Raw genomic sequence first — 24,086 nt, 5'->3', positions numbered from 1 at the left:
GATCCTTTTCATTATATATATATATATATATATATATATATATATATATATATATATATATATATATATATATATATATATATATATATATATATATATAGATATATAGATAGATAGATAGATAGATAGATAGATAGATAGATAGATAGATAGATATAGATATATGTGAGTTAGTAACCTCTTGACCGTCGCTTTCGTATGCACTTGATTCAGACTCAGTTTCAGGTTCACTGCACTCAAACTCACTTTTAGATCCACTAATGTCTTCATCGCCACTTGACACTTCACGAAGTACACGTTCTACTTCTTCCTCTACAATACTCTTAGCACAAGCCGCTCCTCTGAACTTCTGAAGCACTTTTAAAAATGTTACACTAAAGAAACATATGGGTCCCCATGACCCGAACAAAGCCAGTTCACAGAAACCGTAGACACAACAAGCACCTACCTTATACGTACTGTATGAACGAGAATTGCAGCGTACACAAGTACTGCGATAATCACTGCAGTACTGCCAATACAAGCGGAAAGGGAGGCAAGATAAAATTAGCTTGGGTCTCCAGGACACAAATGAAAAGTCACTGTAACCCCTAAAGCCGATTTTACTACTACAGCCTATGTAACTACTTCTTGTAGAATTTTTTGCCGCCACTGCTTTCAAAAACTACATTTCTTCATTGATGTGATAGAAGAAATCTCTTTCCAAATATAAGGGAATATTGCAAACCTTATGGGCATCACTCACGTTAGTATTTCAAAACTTTTATCTACTACAATTTTCAGGTACATCAATTTTTTTCCTTGCACCGGAATTTCCTGTGTCCAAGAACAAGTGATAAAGAAATTGTTGACAATGAGGAGCCATTAAAAGTACCAGAGTCAAAGAGTTGAAGTACCAGAGTCTACGACGCATGCGCAGTTTACACATTTGCAAGTAGATGGAATAAGGGAATATTCGTGTAGAAAAATTGTTTAATCAAACTTTAAGTAGTATTTTCCATAGTTGCATGTATGTAATACACTTCTTTATAAAACACCTACGCATTCAGGACTATTTTTTTAGTGATTAAGAATAGCATTTACAAATTTTAATTGTGATAGGTAACCAAAATGGCAGCGAGTGATACGGCAGGAGATGATTCACTCTATCCTATTGCTGTATTAATTGATGAACTTAAGAATGAAGATGTTCAGGTAAGCATTATGTGTTTAAAAGTGTTGGATAGATGTAATTAGTGAATGTATCATTGTTGAAAGGTTTAGAAAATTCGTACTTCCTTCCTATAGTCCTTTTGGCATTTGAATGCAGCATCTTGCCGACGACTTTTGTTTTCATGTTATAAATCGATGCAATGGTCATGCTTTGCAATCGTAAAGAGAAGTTGTATCGTAATTTTTCATTTGTTGTACATTTTTGTAATTCGCCGTCGTTGTAACATGTAATTTAAGTATGAGTAAAATACTAATTTGTCCTTGTACGTGCATCCACTTACACTTAGCTGGAGTAGGCCTACCATTGGAGAATTTAAACGTAACGTTAGTGTAGCTTTAGAATAATGAGGCATATGGATGTCGTTCTTTACAAGTTCATTTTCTAAAAGTGAGTTCACATTAGTATCCGCGTGCACAAAGGGATTTGGGCTCATTTTCTGCTGATGGCAGCCTGTGATCTGAGGAACATAAAAGGCCTATGTTTAGCAGAAGGGGTCCAGCTCTTTTCTTAAAAAAAATATTTTGGGTTATACTTAAGGAGCCGCGCTTCCCATTTAGGAAAGAACGAGAAACACCATACTTTTAGGAATTATTCATTAACTTAAGTATCTAGCATGTTAAAAAGTAGGTAACAGAGTGAGTTCTAATTAGTTAATGAGTGATTCGAAATAATAGAAGATGTGTGTGTATGCCGCTCTCGTGTTTTGAAGTTTGTTTTGCCCTTGTACTTAAGTATGAGTATGTGTGGGGGCAATTGAACGCATATCGCACGTTCCGTGCACGTGGATACTTCTTACTGTTGCACTTGCTACAAAATTGATTCTATTTGACGTACAAGTGGTAATACAACACATAAGAAACTCAGATCACGCTGTATTCTCACTCCATATTGGTGTGTGAATACAACATGATCTGGGTTTCTTATGTGTTGATTACCACTTGTACATCAAATAGAATCAATTTTGTAGCTAGTGCAACACTAAGAAGTATCCTCGTGCACCGGAGATGAGAAGTAGCTGTTCTTAAGAATTTCTTTTCACATTAGGTTAGTGTTGGGGTCCAGCATGATTTTCCAAAAAATGATAAAATTTCACTTATTAGGTTAGTTTAGGTTAGATTTGGTTACATTATGTGAAGTCTAAGTACTTGCATCATCAATTTCTCCTGTAAATCTTGTGTTTTTTACGTGCTTCTGGACCCCTTCTGCGAAACATACTCCTATAAAACTGTTCTAAATGGTAAATTCTTAATTACTTGTTATTAAATTAACCTTTAAACTATGGAGGTAATTTACCTTTAGCCTTTAAACTACATTTAAAGCGTTTTCGCAAGGGTTTACAAAGAAGTCCTTTTCTTCACTCCTATTTATCGAAGACACATGAAACAAAACGTGTTACAAAAGTTATTGTAGTACCATTTCGAAATCGAAATAACCGTAGTTAAGACAAGAAACAGGGTATTTTGAAAACAAAATATCCCGTAGTTTATAGGTTAATACATCGTACTCGCAGCTCTTATTTCATTTTCCACTTAAGTTACTCGAAACAGTGCTCTTGGGTACATGGCTTTAAACTTGATCGTGTCTTTTTTTTGTTCTTCACTAAATATGCATGTACATATATTGTATTACTCCGTGAAAGTAATACCTTGGAACTGGTCAGTGTTGCAAACTCGTGCACATTCAGATGCAGCGAAAATAATGTTTCAGTGGAATTATAAACTTGTTGCAGATGGCGTCCGCGAAATACACAATTTACGGAGAAATGAACAGAATCAGACAAAATGTCAGCATTAAAATAACAAAATAGGTCATGAAGGTTAGTAGGTTTGGTGATTAACTACCGGTAGGGAGGAAATAGGAATTAGATTTTGGACTACGAATTCTCGTATTGATGTGATATTAGGTCCGGACAATAATGATGTATCACCGGACAACACGAAAATCGAAAAAAAAAAAAATAGAAATAGAAATACTAGGTTGTGACCCTGGCTCATTTGGTACTGATTATTGTTCAAAATATACTGTGGGCCTATGGCATAAAAGCTAGTGCATAAAATAGGAACCAACTTGTCCTAGGTAACCACTAAAAAACACGAATGCTATCTGAGTCAGAGCAGGAGCGCAGCAGGGAATGCGTCCGGAGAGAGCAGGCGGGTCAGCGGCTGTGGGTATGCTCATGAACGAGGATAGAGGAAACGCGCTGTATGTCATAAAATGCATGGGTTATGTGTTGCACAACTTTGGGGGATATGCTAAATGCCATCCAAAATGTACTAAATTAGGTTAGATTCGATTAGGTTTCGTTGTATGTTCCTCTTCTTTTCTGTGGTTACTATTCGTTTTCACACTTACGATAAGCTATTCACCTGTTTAATAGACCATGCCTTTCACGCAGTTTCAACAACTGAAACTCCTTGTTTCTGTACAACTCGATAAAACTCAAGCTCGATATATGACACAATCTTGACATTTACACACCATTTCTACATTGCCTTTCCCATAAATCATAACAACTGTACCTCTTCGCCAGATAGTCCCGTCCGCTTCCATATATACTACCTCTTACAACATCAAAAACAACTAACGATGAGTATTTTCTTAACTGCAACTGTTCCCCTCACCTTACTTTCACTCACTCTTCCTCACGAATCAAAATAAAATCTCCAGTTAATCTGGTAAATGTTCTAACATTGGTCCGGCGATACAGCAGTTAACCATTAGGTGCACATGATATGACAGTGCTTCAAATCCTTTCTATTATTAACTAATCTGGGACGTATACGCTATAGTAGTGGAGGGAAAACAGAAATGTAGAGTGGGAACTAATAAAAAGAGGAATTGCATCTGAACTGACACGGGAGGGTCCCACAAATTGTCGCTAAAATCTGATAGCCACATACCACATCTGATAGAGCATCGTGGGAAATGAACATTAGCAAAATTTAAGGTGCTATGGACCGGAAGGATAGGAGCTAGGGGCTTCAAAATTTGAAAATCCAAAAAATTATACCATGGAATTTATGTACGTTTAAAGTAAATATCTTGAAAACCGTTAATGCAATCAAAACAAAAGTAGAAATGTGTCCCTGTTGAAGGTTCCGTAGATGTTACTTCATGAATTACTGAATTTCTAAATTTTCTAAATAGTGGCCCCATGTTCTTAATCTGTACCTTTTCTTACCAGCTTTATCTTCAAAATATTATACAATTGTCTAATTAACAGTCTGTGATTATTAACAGCGGACTTAACAGTATTCCTTCCGATTCATATATTTGTTTAGAAAAAAACATGACGATCACCATGGTAACGAGGAGGAAATGACGACATCGCTATTCCAGTCTATATAGTAAGAACAAGATGCCCTATCGAAAACCATAAACAGCGTTGCCAACTCAACATAAAAATATTTTGTTTGAAATAGCACCATAACAACAACACATTCATTTATTTAATACATTGATTTTATAATATGTCTTTTCTTTTCTTCTTCTTAATCCAGCTGGCTAGTGCATATTTTATATACAAGATCAGACATTTTGCCCAAAGAATATAATTAAAAATACAACATATCGTTGTACAATGAAGTGTAGTGGTACAGTGTTGCATGCTATTGGAGCTACGTGTGCTGAAAATGTACAATAGAGAAGTTTGATATGTGGCAACAGATGGTAATAAAGGAATATGGATCTCATACTATGAATTTAGTTTAAATGCATAACGCAGATAGTATAACATAGCAAAATGTCAGCAGTGTCACAAAAAAAAAAAAAAAAAAAAAAAAAATAATAATAATAATTGAAAAACGAAATTGAGTGATGCCATTTTTACGTCCTATGTCATCTTGAATCTATATAGGAGTGTAAAGTGGGATCCAAATCACTATAAAAGAGAAAGATTACAATGAAATGTAAGGTACAACAAAAACATGTCCGAGGCGGTATTGGAACCCGCGATGCCTAATATGTCGGTTGTCTAGCCTTCTAGACCACACGACTATCCTGGCCGACTGAAAACGAAATCAGGTAGTAATAGAATAATTATATTTCCAATGTGAATATGGTAATATTACAGTGTACAAACATAATCATATGGTATGTAGGAGAGGAAGTAAAAGAATATGTCACTTAAACACGAAAGACAGAAACCAAGAAACTTCTCTTCCAAATATTGATAAGATAATCAAGAACCAGTTTATGGAAATACAAAACAAGTGTTTCTTTTCTCGCGTGTATCATTTTGGTTTCGCGAGTTGTCTGCTTGTCCATTGGGGCTACAGAAGTATAATGCAAAATCCTCACTTGTTTCTAGTGCATTTCTTCATTACCCTTTGTTGCCACATATCAGACTGCTCTATTTTACATTTTCAGCACATGTTGCTCCAATAGTGTGCAACACTGTACCACTACACCCACTGTCCTTTTTAGTGATAATAGTGCATTCTAAATCTGTGCACATTTGTATATGGTGCTATTTCAAACAAAATCTTTTTATGCCGAGTTGGCAACACTGCTTCACCTATAGCAGCGCTGTTTATGGTTTTCGATAGGGCATTTTGTTCTCATTATATTGTGCAACTTTTGTTTTCATTGCTTTAACGGTTTTCAAGATATTTACTTTAAATGTACATAATTCCATGGTATAATTTTTTGGGTATTCAAATTTTGAAGGCTCCTATCCTTCTGGTCCATAGCACCTTAAATTTTGCTTATGTTCATTTCCCATGATGCTCAATCAGATGTGATATGTGGCAATCAGATTTTAGCGACAACTTGTGGGACCCTCCCGTGTGAGTGTAGTCAAATGGAGCAAAATTTTGAGTGCTATACTATTTTGTGTGTGGTGCGGGAGGAGTATAAATTGGTAAAATCCATGAAAGAAATATGTTACTTTATTTCACAGTAGTATTGCACTAACAATGAAAATATATCGGGATCTTATTTCTTACATGTATGCTAAAGTAGAAACACAGTGTGCTTGTAGGAAATGTGCTTTTTGTCACATAATACTCCATAAGAAAAACATAGTGAAGTGGCGTGCTATATCAAAGCAGTATACAGAGTGATCATACAAGTGTCGCACAGCTGTGCAATATACAAGATATGTGTTTTATGACATCAAATGTTTTCCTACTACTGTGTCACACCCACCAGCGCTGACGCGCTTGCTCATTGCGCTTTATGCCATACGTCCACACTGTATTTATACTCAACTGCTCAGAAGTCGATTTAAACCGAGCAACGGAACTGCTCCTTTACTGCATCTTATTCCTTTTAAAAAAATCCTTTTTTTATTACTATGAGTACAGGGATCCTACTAGTCAGAGAAAATGGTGCAGGTCGGGGAAACTCAGGGAAAAAGACTGGAAATAAGGGAAGTTTTATAAATTATATTTATTCTAACATTAATTGTACACCAATTTCAGCTTAGCCAACCATTAATGATCACAGTATGGAAGTTGCTTAGATTTTTAAGGGGGGAAGTGGAATGTACGTTTGAATAATTATTATTTGCCTCTATGGAATAAATGTTCTCCTATATGAATATTCATCGTTATTCATTCCTTATTTATGGTGCCTTCCATTTCAATTCAGGCAGAGCATGTACCATCACCATCTCAGATGTTGTTGAAACTTTTTTTATAGCAACTAGACATGTTTTTAAGAGACCCATATTTTTTTTTTTTTTTTTTTTTTTTTTTTTTTTTTTTTTTTTTTTTTTTTTGTCGAAAAAAAATTCCCGCCAAGTAATGGGCCATCAAAGACGGGGAGTACAGTTTATGAATTGTAGAAGACATGGAAAATGGTCAACTTCGGAGTCTCACCATTCGGCTATGGAGACAGGTAGAGTTATAATTCTTGTTGTGGTATGTACATAGGGATATAAATAAACTATATTTTATTATAGTTTGGTTTGCGCATGCGTATCTTTTTGTACATAAATTAACAAATGAACGTCAATTTATCTGAAAAGTCGAAGTTTGCGAATTTTTTACGAGCACTTGCGGTTCGAATTTTAAAATTGTTTTCACGGTTCGTAAGACCTAGCTACCCGCTTTCCGAAAAAAAAAATTTGTATCGCTTCTGTGTGCAACAGTTTTGTCGCAAAAAATTCGAGAAATTGTAAAATTTTCAAAAATCGCCATTTTTTGGGTGCCATTCACTCGAAAACACCACTTTTTAAAATTCTGAAATTTTGTCAGATGGTTCAACTTTACATGAATAATAAATACACCAAATACCATTCTCGACCAATGCTTCATGAATTAACTGCAGCCTTTTAAAGTTAGCGAAGTTTCGTTAACTTTGATGTTACAGTTAGCAACACTGGGAACAATAAAAGTGGAATGATTTGATGATGTTTGTGGTTCACATTCATTAAATGAAGAATAAAAGGTTTTCTTGACTGTTTTTTTTTAAATTATTATTTTGATCAAGAAGGTTCTCTGAAATAGTAAAATGAGCCTCCACCTACTCCTCCGTTTTCTTAAACCGAAATAATCTGAGGTGGAAATTATGATTACAAAACACACAAATTTTAAGTTGACTTGAAATGGCCATCCAATAAATTCTGATGATCTACAAAAAGCCTGAACTATTACCTCAGTGATGATTTGGAATGCTCCAGGCGGTCTCAATTAAGTGCGATCTCATTACAGTGATCGAAAAAGGACAGAAAGTTGAAAAAATCGAAACGTTTTCTTACGCGTTCCAAAGAAATTTACTGACTTTTTAAACAGAACAATTCCAACATAAGAATGGGTCACTCAGAATTTTACAGGATATTCGACTAAAGTGGGTCAGTCCGCAACCTGCGAGGGAAGTGTGTATATGTGTGTGTGTTTGTGTGTGTGTATTGTGCAAATTTTAAGTTAGCTGCTACTGCGTTGCTACAAATCAAAGGTGCAGCCTGTATTGAAGCCGTCATGAGTGACCTATTTCCTTTAGTAGTATGATCCGTAGAAAATGACATCTGTCTTCTTCAAGAATGTGGTGAATGTCCTGAAATGGAAGGAATAAGTGTAGAGTCTTTAATTATTGATCCTGATGCAAGTGAAAGTGTTATGCATGTCATATGGGAAAACAATCTCGTTAAAAACCTGTGCCACTTTCTGTTTTCGTATAGTACATTGCTTGTTTAACTGTAAGAATTGTAATTCATGACATCATCACAAAAATCCAAAGAGAATTAATTGCTACCGAAAAGCACCGTATAAAATTTCAAGCTACAAATTCTATTTTACTTCATGTGGACTTCGCTTAAAATAGACTGTTATTTTGCAAAGTGAAATTCAGAGTTATCACCGGAATATGAAACAACTGACAGTTTTGTTGTAATAAACGACGATAAAACACACGATTCGGCTCATGTACTCGTAGCCATAGACAAGATTCTAAAAATACTCGAAGAAAAGCGAAAATATATTTAATAGAAAAAGGTTTGAATACGAGAAAATAAATGTCTACAATTTCCCAAACCCTGTCAGTGATTTCTGATAGTGCTGCATCCCACTTTAAAAATCGCTTTCAGATGTTCAAGATGCAGACAGGTCCGATAAAGCAGTGGTTTTACAGTGAAACCGGCCATGCAAGGGTCTCTGCGACTGTATTGAGGGGGGGGGGGGTGTAAAGAATGGCAACGCGGCATAACCTTAGGCAAATATAGATACACAGTATTAAAACCGCAGAAGAAAAAAATAAAATGAAATGAAGTTTTACGTCCGACGTTTATGCCGGTTAGGCTAAAGGAGACGGTGATTATGAGAAATGAATGAAATGGTGGAATGCAGAAAGTGGGAGGAAACGAGCTAACCCCGAGAAAACCCACGAGCACGGTGTTTGTCCACCACAAAGCCCACACATAGCGTTTTGAGATCGAACCAGGGACCCCAAGCACCGGAGGTGAACGCTCTACCACTGAGCCACCGCGCCCCCACTAAAACCACAGAAGAATTCGTGAGTATAGTGCAAGTACAAACTCCGGGTATTACTCTCGTTTTGTTGCCTGGAACTGAATTCGACGACTTCCGGAAGAAAAAAAGGGAAAGTATGCGAAGGATAACTGGTTATTCAACGAAGCCATCTTTGGCTTTCGGAAATTGGCGAAGTTTTTATGGCAGTATCGGGTCACCATGAACTAACTTCATGCTTCCCCCAAAATCGCACTTCTGCAATTCAAAGCGTAGATTTAAGAAATCTGCAAAAAGGAACTGTATGATACCAGTGGTGCGTAGCAGAAATATGAATAAATCATGAATTACGTGAAGTTGAAATGCTGTTTATGCTTCCACATTTGTGACTATCGACAATGTGCTACACAGGGGCGAATCCAGGACGGACTTCTGGAAGGGGAGGGGGTAATACTGCTACTTAGAGCAACGAGCTCCAAACTATGAGATCGGTTTTATTTATATATAAAATAAAAAAGTTTCTTCCCCCTAGATCCACTCCTAGACGAGTTGTGAGTGAGCCAACACCTATTGGAGCACCTGCACGGTTACATGTTATTAGCGAAGAGGACACCAATCAAGCAAATGATTGGTCCATGTAAAAGAAATTTTTAAAAAGTCAGTGAAATTTTGTTTCCGAAGGCCATTTTAAGTGAGTGAACTTGAAATTTGTGTGTTTCGTAATCGTAATTTCCACCTCAGATTATTTTGGTTTAAGAAAACGGAGGAGTAGGGGGAGGCTCATTTTACTATTTCAGAGCCTTCTTGATCAAAATAATAATTAAAAAAAAAAAACAGTCAAGAAAACCTTTTATTCTTCATTTAATGAATGTGAACCACAAACATCATCAAATCATTGCACTTTTATTGCTCCCAGTGTTGCTAAATGTAACATCAAAGTTAACGAAACTTCGCTAACTTTAAAAGGCTGCAGTTAATTCATGAAGCATTGGTCGAGAATGGTATTTGGTGTATTTATTATTCATGTAAAGTTGAACCATCTGACAAAATTTCAGAATTTTAAAAGATGGTGTTTTCGAGTAAATGGCGCCCAAAAAATGGCGATTTTTGAAAATTTTACAATTTCTCGAATTTTTTGCGACAAAACGGTTGCACACAGAAGCGATACAAATTTTTTTTCGGAAAGCGGGTAGCTAGGTCTTACCAACCGTGAAAACAGAATTTTAAAATTCGAACCGCAAGTGCTCGTAAAAAATTCGCAAACTTCGACTTTTCAGATAAATTGACGTTCATTTGTTAGTTTATGTACAAAAAGATACGCATGCGCAAACCAAATTATAATAAAATATAGTTTATTTATATCCCTATGTACATACCACAACAAGAATTATAACTCTACCTGTCTCCATAGCCGAATGGTGAGACTCCGAAGTTGACCATTTTCCATGTCTTCTACAATCCCTAAACTGTATTCCCCGTCTTTGATGGTCCATTACTTGGCAGGAAAATTTTTTTTCGACAAAACAAAAAAGTACAGGTCTCTTAAAAACATGTCTAGTTGCTATAAAAAAAAAAGTTTCAACAATATCTGAGATGGTGATGGTACAATTTTATATTTTTTTGCCTGAGTTGAAATGGAAGGCACCTTATATGTCAACGTCATGCGACACCTGTCATGAAAGTCAGAGAATTTCCTGCCAAAGGTCAGGGAAATAGATTTCTCCAGATCAGTTGGAACCCTGAAGTATGATGCATTGAATGGGATAGCACGAGGAGAGAAGTACTTCGTATGAGTTTTGTAAATATTAATATCCCAGGTACATATATTTGATAGGAGACACTATCCCCAAAACCTCTCTAAAAGTTTATTTAAGTAATACTGTAAGGATACATTGTTTTAATAATTTCTGAGTAGTGCGTAGTTTGCAACACTTAACGATTGAAGGGTACTAATTTTGCAGCAAAGAAAGTGTGAGAATTAGAGATATTTATGATTAATAGTGAAAAGTAAACTCCGGAAATGAAGCAACTAATTGTAGGTAAGATATACGAAAATAACAGGTAAGTACTAACACAACGTTGAAAACAGATTCGTCGGTGTCTTATCTGGGTCTGGCATCTGCAGAAGATTAACTGTTGTTTCCTTAACTTACCAGTGTGCGGAGGGTATCGCTTCGGTGTTGATTAAGAATAGTCTACATAAGAATAGTAATTTTTGAATTAGAATCAGTGAGCGCAAATGGAAGAGGGGGAGGGGGCGGAATGTTTAGATGAATGGACCGAGCAAGACTGGAACGGCCGCTGACCGCGCAAGGAATGGCAGACCACAAACGGTACGAACCCCGCAGGTCCAGAAAGCAGTCGCAGCAAGAATTCGAAGAAATCCTGTTCGAACACAGTGTGATGGCTGCTGAGATGAATATCAGCAGAAATTCCATGTCTCGTGTGCTCAGGAGTGACCTACATCTACGGGCGTATAAGAGGCGGACTGGTCACTTTCTGACCCAAACATTAATGTCGCAGAGGATCCTTAAATCAAAGAGACTGTTGCGGCGTTACGCCAACAATGTGCACAGAAAGATTCTGTTCACTGACGAAAAGGTGTTCACAATTGAGCAGGCCTACAACACCCAAAATGAACGTGTGTATGCACGTCATCTACTGCAGCTGCTGAGGCAGCTCCAAGGGTTCAGAGGGCACATCATCCTGCCTCAGTGATGGTGGGGAGTGAGCTACTCAGGCACAACCCAGCCAACCCAGCTGCATTTTTGCGAACAAGGTGTTAAAACATCTGCCAAGGTGTATCAGGACACAGTGCTAACACCTATGATGAAAGCACTGTCTGCTACCATGTTCCCTGGAGAAAGGTGGACCTTCCAGTAGGATTCCGCTCCAAGCCACAAAGCCAAAACAACCCAGGAGTGGCTGGCACGAAACGTCCCCGACTTCAACCGCTGATTGGCTTTCTAGCAGCTCGGACCTTAACCCGTTATACTACAAACTTTGGGCAGTCCTTCAGGCAAAGGCCTGCCATAAACTGCATCCATCTGTCGACAGTCTGAAACAATCTTTGACCCGAGCAGTGAACAATTTTCCCATGGACGTGGTGCGTAATGCCATTGACCAGTGGCCGGATAGACTTCGTGCCTGCATCAAAGCCAAGGGGGGACATTTCGAAAATTGATTCATGCGTCAGGTGTACAACATATCAATGTAAAACATAACCAAAATAAATTGCCTTGGTGTTAATACTCTCTGTTATTCACATTCAAACTTGTGACAGTATTTATGATAATGTGAGGGTTTTCCGGCAAAAATCTCGTAACTTCATAAAATCGAAAAAGAGTTAGAGGTGGCATCATGTAGTGTGCAGCATTATTCACACGGTTAAACAATCGATTTTGTCAAAAGCACCACAGATTGTACTCTAGAAGCCTTAAAAAAAAAAAAAAAAAAAACGGCAACAACCTTACAAGTCTGGAACGTTCCTAGTAAGAACACCAAACACCACGCTGCCGCAAGAGCGCTCTGCTCAACACCAGGCTCTTGGGACGACTCGAGCTACATTTTTGATTCGTTTGTCTGTCTACCAGGCTACAGGGTGCATTTGTCAGTCTTTTACCATGAAATGTTGAGAATGAATGCAGAAGGCACCCGAAATATGCTGTATAGCTTTTGGCGGCAATTCGGCGTACGCTAACCAAATGGCGGCTATTGTTTCAAACTGCCAGGCAACCACGCAACAGCGCAATTTTCAATCTTTGGCGTAGAAATTTTGAGGGTAGTAGCGCGAGATGCTCTAAATTTCCGGTTAAGATATTGACGACGATCCGACAGACATTTCAAGGTGGCGGTTTGTTTTCAAAATGGAAGACATCCCCGCAACAGGATGTCATTTTCGAACTTTTAACTTCCAGTTTCGAGAGTGGAAGAACAATGCACTCTAAATTTGTTGTATACATTTTGGCGGCGATCCAACGTAAAATTTTAATTTGGCGGCCATCCACACTGCAAGGATGAATTGTCATTATTTTAACTAAGCATTTGGAGATTAAAAGCACGAGACACTCAGCAATTGTTGTATGGCTTTTAAGAGCGATCTGACAGAATATTTCAAAATAGCGGCAATTTTTCAGTGGCGGGCTTTTATGCTACATGGAGCCATTTTCTGTACTTTAAGTGTTGTGGAAAGAAGCATGAGTTATTCTAAATTTACCTTATAGAGTTTGGTGGCTATCCTATGAACAATTCCAAAATGGCGGGTATACACCCTCCGGGACGCCATTTACAGTTTGTTAACGTGAGTCACCCAGTATGTAGGCTCACTAGTATTAATATGCATTGGATAGTGGGATTTTTATTTAATTCCGGAAAAAAAAAAAAACTGCCTATGCATTTTACATCCTCACCCAGAACATATCATTTGGTATCATTCAATACGTTCCTATAAAATTTCTGGTATCTACAGAGTATTTAGACGCAACATCACAAAACTCGGTACTTACGGGATGAAGATATGTGTTTTTTTTTCACTTTTCCAACATTGTGATGGTATTTTGCCGGCTATCTATGGCTACCTCTATCTCAGGCCAGGTATTTTTTTGAGCGAACGAGAATATGTGGATTTCTTTTCTTCTGAATTTTGACATCTGTTAAATTCAATAACGTCTGAAATTATCAAGATAAGATTTTTTTCCTTTGCCTACCGAAATTGATCTTGATTAGTAGTGGTAGATGTGTTATATTTCATACCATTATACTTCAGCAGAAGCACAGTATATTGTCGTTCAAATTTTGTAATGAAAAATGCATTATTGGATGACGGGAACTCGAACCCTGGATCTTCGGGTTCCGCTTCCTGAACAACCATACATTCTCTTACTCTTGAAGTCTGTGTTCATTCACTTAAACCATATGGTTTGTACCACAACTCTCTTGTGCTTGCACAATCCAGTGTTCACATTCCGAACACTTCCGATGGTTATGTTATACATCATACAGGGAAGTCCAAAAAATGTACTTACTGTTTGTAATTAAATAATGTCTGAACAAGAAGTCTTACTCATAAATCTAGTGCGTAGTGTAGTGTGAGATATTAAATTTGTCGGGGTAGGTGGTGCTGGCAATTTATGCCGCGCATGCACGAGTGGTTGATGATGGAACGGGACAGCCATATTAGCCAGTGCATCAAAAGACAGTTGAGTAGCAACTATGGCCGAGGTTCGCTGATCGTTTGTAGAACGCAAAGGTGTACTGAAATGGTACTGGAAGTACGAGAATGTTCACGAGGTACAATGGCATTGGCAAAGAGAGTTTGGAACACTGCGTCGAACAATTTGCCGCATTCACGATAAATTCGAAACAGACGGAACGGTTAAAAGATGTGCACAAGGGAAGATCCTGGCAACAACAAACAGTTACAAGTTCACCCTCCAGTGCTGCGTTGTTGCAATATTTCATCCAGTCACCGCGAAAATCAGTGAACCAGGGAGCGCGCGAAAGTGGGGTAAGCCGATCAAGTGTAAGACGCATTCCTAAGAGGGCCTAATGGATAGTGTATATTCCAGGACTGTTACACGCGGTGAATGAGACGACCCAGATCGAAGGATGGAGTACTGTGTATGCTTTCAGTACATGGTTGGTGAGAATGCGGAGTTTGCAGGGAAGTTTGTGTAAGCTGATGAGACGTAATTCAAACATAACGGAACTGTGAACCGCCACAATTGTCTACTGGGGTCCTGAAAATGCTCATGCTCATGTAGATTTGGCAGTGTGTCTACCGGTTGCTGTGTGGTGGGGTCTGTCAGTACGTGGTGTGATAGGTTCTTTCTTTGAAGATATTGTGACTGGATGAGAGGTATCTTGATGTGATTCAGACAAGGATTTTGCCTTCCATCCAAAACCTGTATGGTGATGAACTTTTTTGTATGCAACAAGACAGTTCCACCTCGCTACCGTCGAGAAGTTAGGTTGTACCTCGATAAAACTATAATCGGACATTGGGTTGGTCGAAGAGGTCCCGTTGAGTACCCAGCTCTGCCTTCTGATTTGACACCTCTGAACGTCTAGCTCTGGAGGACCGTCAGGAATGACATGTGTCGACAAAAACCTGCAACAATCGATGATCTACGTGAAAATATCGTAAGTAATGTGCTACCATTACACCAGATACACGAACAGCCATAATTCAGTGTGCAGTTCGGCGCAATGGGCGTTGTATATAGCTCCTCTGCAATGTAAAGGCAAGCGCACATGCCATTGTGCACAAGGCCCAGGTTCGATTTCCGTTGTGGGAGAGCATCAAGCATAATGCTAGTTCAGATCTCATTTCAAACCATAGATCTCATCCTATATAGCTTAGCTGCTAACAAAGGACATAAATATAAATCAGTCAGTCAGTATCGCGCTGGAAATTAGCATTTTGTATCAAGAGTCCCATATGAACATATATAATGGACATATTACTCATTTTATTAGTATTTTTTCAAACAATTAAGAATTACTATAACCTTAATTTGTAACAAAGATAAAACTTCCTGAAATAAATAAATAAAAAAAAAAATTAAAAATTTAAGCACATCGCCCTTCCTTTTGATGTGTGCATGTACTGTTGTTACTCGATAGTTTCCACTTATATAGGTCATTAATACCCTGTGGAACCAAGGTTGGCCATCATGGATAAATTTCACTGTGCTGATATTCAAATCAATCGAGTGTTTCCTTCTTGATATACTCTCCCACGAATTAATCAGGTGTCTCAAAACAATCCCAAAGTTGTTCTCGCACTAAATTCAAAACTTGTTTTTAATTTAATATCTTCTCGCCATAACGTTATTTCGCCAGCTTGCGTGATTTACATGTTACTTTGTACAGAAGTGTTAACTTGATCTGTAGACTTATTATTATTTATACACTATGGTAAAATTAACCTAGTTTTATGCTTTTCGTGCTTCCTTTCAGCTTCGACTGAATTCAATCAAGAAGTTATCAACAATTGCTCTGGCATTAGGTGTTGAAAGGACTCGCAGTGAACTGATACCCTTCTTGACGGAGACCATTTATGATGAAGACGAAGTATTGCTTGCGTTGGCTGAACAATTGGGAAATTTCACACAGTTAGTTGGTGGACCTGAGCATGTTCATTGCTTACTGGTAAGTGTAGCTCCTTAAATAGCAAACAGTAATTTTTCCGCATTTCGATGTTTTGTGGGTCATATAGTACTGTGGTGAAATTTCACACATTTACTCATTATGTGAAATTTTGTGTCGGACCTTAAACATTGGCGAATTATTTATGGATTCATATTTTCTTCAATCAACCGGAAAGCATTTTATTGAGTTGATGTTTATTCGAGTCTGATGTACTTCAAGCTTATTTATGTAGTAAAATCTGCAAGCAATAAACGCTGTACGATACTACATTCCTATCTTTCTGTTATTATTTCATGATTGGCTAACTTTGCTGGATAATGTTTTGAGTTTAGAAGAGGATCAATAAATGTTACGAGGATAATTCCAAATGTAAGGTCTTCTATTTTTGCGAAATACAGAGAAACGTTTTATTTTAATAATGTTTACATCATTGTAAAGCTTATACATTTATCTATTTTTCTACATAGTTGGCATTAAGGGCGCCCATGTTGTGGTTTCCAAGCGGGGACAAGTATAAGCGACATTTCAAATATAGTTTCAAATTTTGCTGTAACTAATGTAAAAGTTCTATTGGGTTTTCGATATTTCGAAGTACGATTTCCTCTAGGGAGGCCGTGCGCCCACCTTGCCCCCCCCCCTTCCTTCCTTGATGGGTGCTGTGGCAGTTTTTGTATGGCTGTGTCATATCGACGGGTTGTCATGTATTTGAGAAAGCGTTGAACCTCATCTTTCAGCTCATCGTCGTTATTGAGGCACGTTTCGGCTAAATGTTTCTTCAACATAAGAAGCAGGTGGTAGTCACTGGTTTGCTTAATCTTCACGACGGTCTTGTCTGAAAATGGCGGCTTCCGCTGTTTTCTACGTCGTGACTTTCAGTATGGCCAGATCAAACTTTACAACCATGCACGACTTGTTATGCACTTTGGTCAATTGACGATTAATTTCAATGGAATTAACGTGTTTTTTTTTAATTTTTTTTTTTTTTTATTATTATTATTTCATTTCGTACAAAATCTGAATAACTGCGCAATCTTTGCACTTGGCTGCAGCGCTAAGTACGAACTCCATTACAAATAAGTGCCAAGCCAGCACTGAGTGTTCTGGCTAGGTGCGCGCAAGCTTGAAGAAAAAAAGGAAGAAAGAACTGTTGCCAACAGCCGCACGAACAGTTTCCCTACATCCCCAGATCTTCGGAGGCCTTCATTTTGGGGTTATCCTTGTATTAACAGTTACGAAATTTAGCCTTAAAAATAAATTAATTGAATGAATGAAATATGACAAGGTTTCATTTAGTGCGTCATGACTGATGTGTCTCGTTGAAAGTGTACCATGACTCAACATGTTTGGAAACCGGTGCCGCAGTACATCTTACTTTAACGGTGTTGAATACCTACTCTATCCCATTGATTTGTATGGGGAATTACTTTTTGTTTTTCTCGTAAATGACCTGAAATTTTATTTATTTCTTCTTCAGTGTGGTTAAAGTCCCCTGTTTTTTCAAAAGGAATTTGTGTTTTATGTGAATTTAATATTACTTAAGTTTGATTATTTAAGATCACAATTAATTTAATTTTTTCGAAGGAAGGAACATTAAGTAGATCTGAAGAAGAAATCAGTAAAATGAAATCTTTAAAATTTCAGTTCGTTTCAAAGAAAATAGAAAAATTCTGTTGGGTTTTATTGCATCTTGGTATGTCACTAGATCGGGAAACGATTAAATATTTCAATTTTGTTGCAGCAATTAAACGGTAAACAATGGCGCGCTCACCTTTATGCGAAGGGTGCTTAGTTCGGTCGCAGATCAGTTGAATTATTGTAATCATGTCATTTTTCAATAATGTTCTTCACACCCGAGGTAAGCGCCCTACTACAGTGTCTCTTTTACCTGGGGTTCTTTCAATTTCATTTCGCAAATTCTTCCATGGTCATTGATTCATTTCTCCTCATTTGTCTCCTTCAACCTAAAGTGCATATTGACGTGTCTTAAACTAAAGAACTCATTTCTTTTTTTCCTTGATTTAACAAATAATTGTAATTAAATTTGTTCTTCGATTTGTGTAGCCTCCGCTTGAATCATTAGCAACCGTTGAAGAGACTGTAGTGAGGGATAAGGCAGTTGAATCTCTCAGAAATATATCTGCTCAACATAGTCCTACAGACTTGGAAACGCACTTCGTCCCATTAGTTCAACGACTTGCTTCTGGAGACTGGTTTACATCACGAACGTCAGCTTGTGGGTTATTCAGTGTTTGTTACCCCAGAGTGAGTCCTGGTGTCAAAGGTGAGTGAGTATTGCTTTTAGTTTGAATCTGTATTGAAATATGATAAAACAATGAAACACTCTATTCTATTAAGATGACAGTGAGTACTTGGCCTTAATACTTTGATCACTAAAGTTAAAAATCGTATATTATCCGTCAGTTTTAAAGGTATCAACTTCGTTAAGATTATCAAGTTGGTGTTACTTATTTAAAGATGCAGTTTAATATATATTTGTATAAATTGTAAACAATATAATAACAACTTACTGCGTCCAGATATATTTCAGTTGTATGAAATTGTTTCAGCAATGTCTTTGCCTTCTTCAGCATCTTTGGAGAACTTAAGTGAAAGTATTTCCACTTATCAAAATGTCGTTTTGCACTTTTCTCTAGTGTCCATTTGAAAAGTGATCAGATTTAAATATTTGTTAGTGTTAATCCTTTGTACTTAAACTTCTTCAAACACTTGCACTAACAAATTCTGCTTTCATATGAGGTTCTCAGCTGCTGACAAAGGCGATAGAGATAGACGAAACAGTTCAGTATACTTGGTTGCAGTAAGTCTTAGTATAATTACTTATTGGGTGTGTGGAATACATTGTTATATTTCACATTATTCACCTAGTAATGTTCCTTGATTACTTTGTCTTCCAGTATTTTGAGTATAACACATTGATACTCATTCTCAGGAGCACATAAAAGCTTAAGTCTTTTTTCACAACTTGATCTTCACATTATTCTTTTATGTCTCAACGATGTTAATTTAAGAATATTGCGTAAATTTTATCTATACTTATGATCTCCTGGCTTTTTCAACTTGGTATAGGTTTTTCTTTTTATTATTTGTACATTCACAATATATGTACTTATATCCTAAGGATAGTGCACTAACCTTTTTTACTAATAATCTTTTTTTTTCTTATTCATTTGTGTTTTCAGTTTTCCATCTTCTTAATCAGAACATAATCCTAATCACTCACCTAAAATAATTTTCAGTCGCAGTATGTACAGTGTCCATTTAAAACTACTTGTTTTTTTAACCATATCCAAACTTATAATTTTAATTCCTTTTAATATATGTATAAAAAATTCACATGCTAATTTTTTGTTATGATTGGTGATAATACCGTCCGATCCTATCAAGATTTCAAATACCAATATTCAGTATTGGATTTTTTGTTCTTATAAATGCTTTAGATACATTTATTTCTATATTTGGCATAACAGATGTAAAACTTACAAATCCTGTGCCGAGTGTTTGGCAATTTGAGTGTGCTTTGATAAACGTGATATGCCTTGTTTCTCCTCTCTGGACTTCCTTGTGTGTTTTCTGATGTTATTTATACACGAATGGCAAAAATAATGATAGCATAAGCTTAAAGAACACGTAAGGGAGTCCCGAGATGGTGATGAACCTATATCAGGTCTGTCAGAGCGCCTTCAATTTACGAAACATTCGATACTGGATTTGAAGTTTTACATGAGCTACCTTAAGTATGAAAAGAAATATATTTGAAGCATACATAAGAACAGGAAATATAATACTGAACACCGATATAGGAAATTTTGATGGAGACTAGAACGTATTATTACCAATATATAAAATTTATTATAGGTATATACTGTTTAGGTACACGTACATACATGATGTATAGAGTAAAGTAATAAGAACAACCTATATCATTTTGGAAAAGCCAGGTGAACAAACGTATCGATGAAATCTGCACGACGACTGTTGAGACACAAGAGAACAATATCAAGATCGTGTTGTGAAACAAGACTTAAGCCAGTGTGTGCTCCTGAAGATATGTTTCCGGGGTTACACTCAATATATTAAAAGAAAAGTTATTCAAATAACATTACTACTCGTAGATCTGTAATTTAAAAGCTTTTATGTTTTTCAAATAATTGATAATACATTTAAGAACAGAATTTCTAAATATATATAGCTCATTACGTATCTCATCTTCACTCTTAAGAAATAGGTATCAAAGATAACAAATATAGACAACCTTACCTTGTAATGAAGTAATTGTATCTTAATAAAACCGTTTCAGTGTGCGCTTTCATCTTTTTTTGATGACTAAATATTACTAAATAAACTGGATTTATATGCTGCGGTTCCACCCATCCTGAGAGATAGATAAGCAAACTCACTCTTCAAAACTATAACGAACTCTGTTTCATTTAAAAGAAAAAAAAATCCACAATTTACAGCTTTATCATAGCTTAAAATTTGTTGTGTTTCTGGGAGTGAAATTGAATTCACTTTCAAGCAGTTGTAAAACTAAGCACAAAGATTGAAGAGAGTGAAATTAACTTCAGCGTACACTGAAATCATTTGATTAAAATATAATTACTTCGCAGTACACGATAAAGCTGTTCAAATTGAAGTTATTCATTATGTATCGTATAGCATCCATTAGCAATCAATTATGTATCAAAAGATTGAGTATATAATGCAGATCCAGTCAAGAGAAGCTAAAAACCAAAGTGAAAGAAAATCTTACATCGTTGACTTTAATAAATCACATGCAGTAGTGCAACTCAGTATAATTCGGACAAAAATCTATACCTATGTTCAGAACAAGGAAAAAAAAAAAACAGTTTTTCTAATTTTGAGCATGGGCCTTGAATTGTAATGTTAGATGCTATTTCTGGAAAAACTGACGAAGTTAATAATGTATTGTATTTACTGATAGATACTGTTTGACACATATAACAGCTCTTACTGCTGAACCGTTGACCTTCTTAAGTTTGTTAATGTTATAACTCGTGCGGGAATCATTTTCGCAACCGTTTCTTACATCTTGCAACCTGGAATTCTTTGTTTCATCATTAATTGTTTCTATCTGTCCAGTAAGGAAATTAGTTCAGAGAATTCTCGGACCAAATTAGTTTTACACAACACTTGTTACAATTTTAGCACTTCCATTTCAGTTAATATGGGAAGATACTAATCAGGATGGAAGTGCTAAAAGTGTAACATCTGTGAAACTTGTGTCACCAATCTCAGTAATATATTACAATGCAATATTTTTTTTTTAAAAAAAAAAGTTACTTGTTATTATGGAAGTTGTAGTCATTTTTATACGTGTTTACATTCATTCTTAACCTGCTTACACGTGGGTTGATGGTGTTAAGAACAGTATCATTTACGTTTTATAGACTAAAGCGAGAGCATATGAGGAGAAAGTTTGTTTTCACCTCCTATTAGGTTAAAATAAATGAAGAATACGGTTATAGTGATATGTTAGAAGTTATTTTAGAAACTACTTCAAAAGGAGGATAATTTCACTGTTTTTCTCGCTTATTCCAGCTGATTTACGTATTCATTTTCGAAATTTATGTCAAGATGATACACCAATGGTGCGAAGAGCTGCTGCCAGCAAATTAGGAGAATTTGCCAAAGTTGTTGAAGTAGAATATTTGAAATCTGATCTGATACCGATGTTCGTTAATTTAGCCCAGGATGAACAGGTATGGATTCGCCAAATACCGGTATAGGTATTTAAAACTTAATAGACGTAGGAAAGTGTGCTACTTCTAAGTACAATATCCTGAAATGGCGAATTATCTGATTTGAGAAAGAAGAAAAAAATTGATAGCACATTTCACATGACGTGCAGTTGCGTTTAAGTGTTATTGATAGTTGTAGAATAACGAAAGCGTATTTTATTATTTATGTGAAACGTTAATGTTGAGGTTGAAAACAAGATTGAGTGATAAGCTAAGAGGTACTCACCTTGCTCTTGTCAAAACAGATTAGAAAATAGTAATTTAGTCGGGATGAGAATTAATTATACAGGTAATAACTATATACATTGACGTATCTATAGTGGTCAAATGTTTACTACTGTAGGTGCGTTAGTGTATATAGTTATTACATACCTATATGTGATTAATTCCTAACTATTCTATCCCAACTAAACTCCTTTTTCCTTGCTATATAAAGAGTGAAAAAGTGCATAACTGAACAGATTCGAACCTGCGCCTGCAGTTTTACGTGTGAATGCGTTAACCATTACGCTATCTAGTCCATTCCCTGAACAGCTATACATGCTTTCGGTCTTGAAGTCGATACTTAGCCACCCACATGAATTTACCCCAATTCATATCATGCTTAGTTAACAGATTGTTTTACATTGCACATCCCTTGTGACAGTTAATTACGTATAATGTACAAAAATCGAGGTAATAACCGATTCCTCTACAGGTGCGAACTCGATTATATACAGAGTGAAAAGATGCATAACGAGACCAACGGTAAGCAGGTGACAGGTTCTAATCCCTGTCAAATCATGCATTTCTTTCTTCACTCTTTATATATAATTGAATTTGCACCTGTAAAAGTATTGATCTGGTATAATATCGATTATTTTACCCATTCTCCGTACCTGTTGTGACAATATTAAGAGCAGTGAAAATTTAACGTTTTTATTGTGATTTTTGAATGAATTCGTTGGATGATACAGAAGAGTGAAGTGAGTCCTTTGGAGCTTATTTATTAGTATACTCTTCAAATGGCTTACATTAAGAAAAGATTGAATGATGTTCGTAAAATGTTTAGCCACATGCGTCTAGATTATATATAGCTGGCAAGTTTTTGTTATGCCGAAGTTGAATTTGATAATTGTGAATATTACAAAGTGCTCAAGTCCTAAAACTTCTTGTCACTCAGTATTGTGTCTTCAGAGATGCATGTCTCTGATAGGCATACTGTATGAAAAAGAAAGGATCGGATCTGGTCCTTTTAAAAAAGTCACCTCACATGTTATCTGTGGTAGGCTTGATGGTTTCCAAAAGTAGCACAGTGTGTATAAATTCAGAAATTGAACCCAGTATGTACTAATAACAAAATTACTGTTTTTACTAACCATTTGCTATGTAGTCAAGTCTGACATTGTCTCGGACAGTTAAGCACATTGTCAATTTTCTTGGCTCTAACTTCACGTACTGTGCAAAGAAGGAAGAAGTACTAGATTGAATTTGAACAATCTAATCTACTACCATTGAGTTCCAACCAGTAATTTGTAGAGCAATGCAGTCAGTCATTGGAATATGGATATATATTTGAAGATAATATCACCCATACTTCCTTCACATCTGTCGGATCCCAGATAAATGAGCCACAAATTATAATTCTAATTTGTTCATAATTTCAACAACTAAACTAGATTTATCTTTTCATGCACTTATTTTTATTGTCATAAGCATTTCTAACCAACCGAATATGCAAAAGATATAGTAACATTTATATTTTCTGCAGCAGAATGATGTATTTGGTTTATAACACTAGCAATTTTATTTTCCTCAGGATTCAGTTCGCTTGCTTGCTGTAGAAGCATGTGTAAGCATTGCTACATTATTACAACAAGAAGATGTAGAACAGCTCGTAATGCCTACACTTCGCCAGTGTGCAGAAGATAAGTCCTGGAGAGTACGGTACATGGTGGCAGATAAATTCACCGAGGTAACTACAGATTGTCATTTATTATTATCCTTTTCTCTTTTCCTTTTTATTTCTGACAGAGCAATAAACGAACACATTTG

At 36.4% G+C, this 24,086-nt stretch overlaps 1 protein-coding gene across 3 annotated transcripts in view; it reads left to right on the top strand.

Moving 5' to 3' along the window:
- The first annotated feature begins 882 nt into the window (after positions 1 to 882).
- Positions 883 to 24,086, top strand: part of Pp2A-29B (Protein phosphatase PP2A regulatory subunit A) — a 69,204-nt gene continuing 46,000 nt past the window's right edge. For 2 of the 3 annotated variants that reach the window (XM_081759078.1, XM_081759077.1), the window contains exons 1-5: positions 883 to 1,194; positions 16,081 to 16,272; positions 18,334 to 18,553; positions 21,853 to 22,013; positions 23,851 to 24,006. In XM_081759078.1, the coding sequence (XP_081615204.1) occupies positions 1,111 to 1,194; positions 16,081 to 16,272; positions 18,334 to 18,553; positions 21,853 to 22,013; positions 23,851 to 24,006 (813 nt within the window). In that variant the 5' untranslated portion in view covers positions 883 to 1,110. The remainder of the gene's footprint in view (positions 1,195 to 16,080; positions 16,273 to 18,333; positions 18,554 to 21,852; positions 22,014 to 23,850; positions 24,007 to 24,086) is intronic. The other variant, XM_081759079.1, reaches the window with a different exon arrangement.

This window comes from Thermobia domestica, chromosome 5 (assembly GCF_964235325.1).
Source record: "Thermobia domestica chromosome 5, izTheDome1.hap1.1, whole genome shotgun sequence".
NCBI classification, from domain to species: Eukaryota; Metazoa; Arthropoda; class Insecta; order Zygentoma; family Lepismatidae; genus Thermobia; species Thermobia domestica.
The sequence above is the reverse complement of the archived record's forward strand: the minus strand, read 5'-3'. Positions and strand labels throughout refer to the sequence as shown.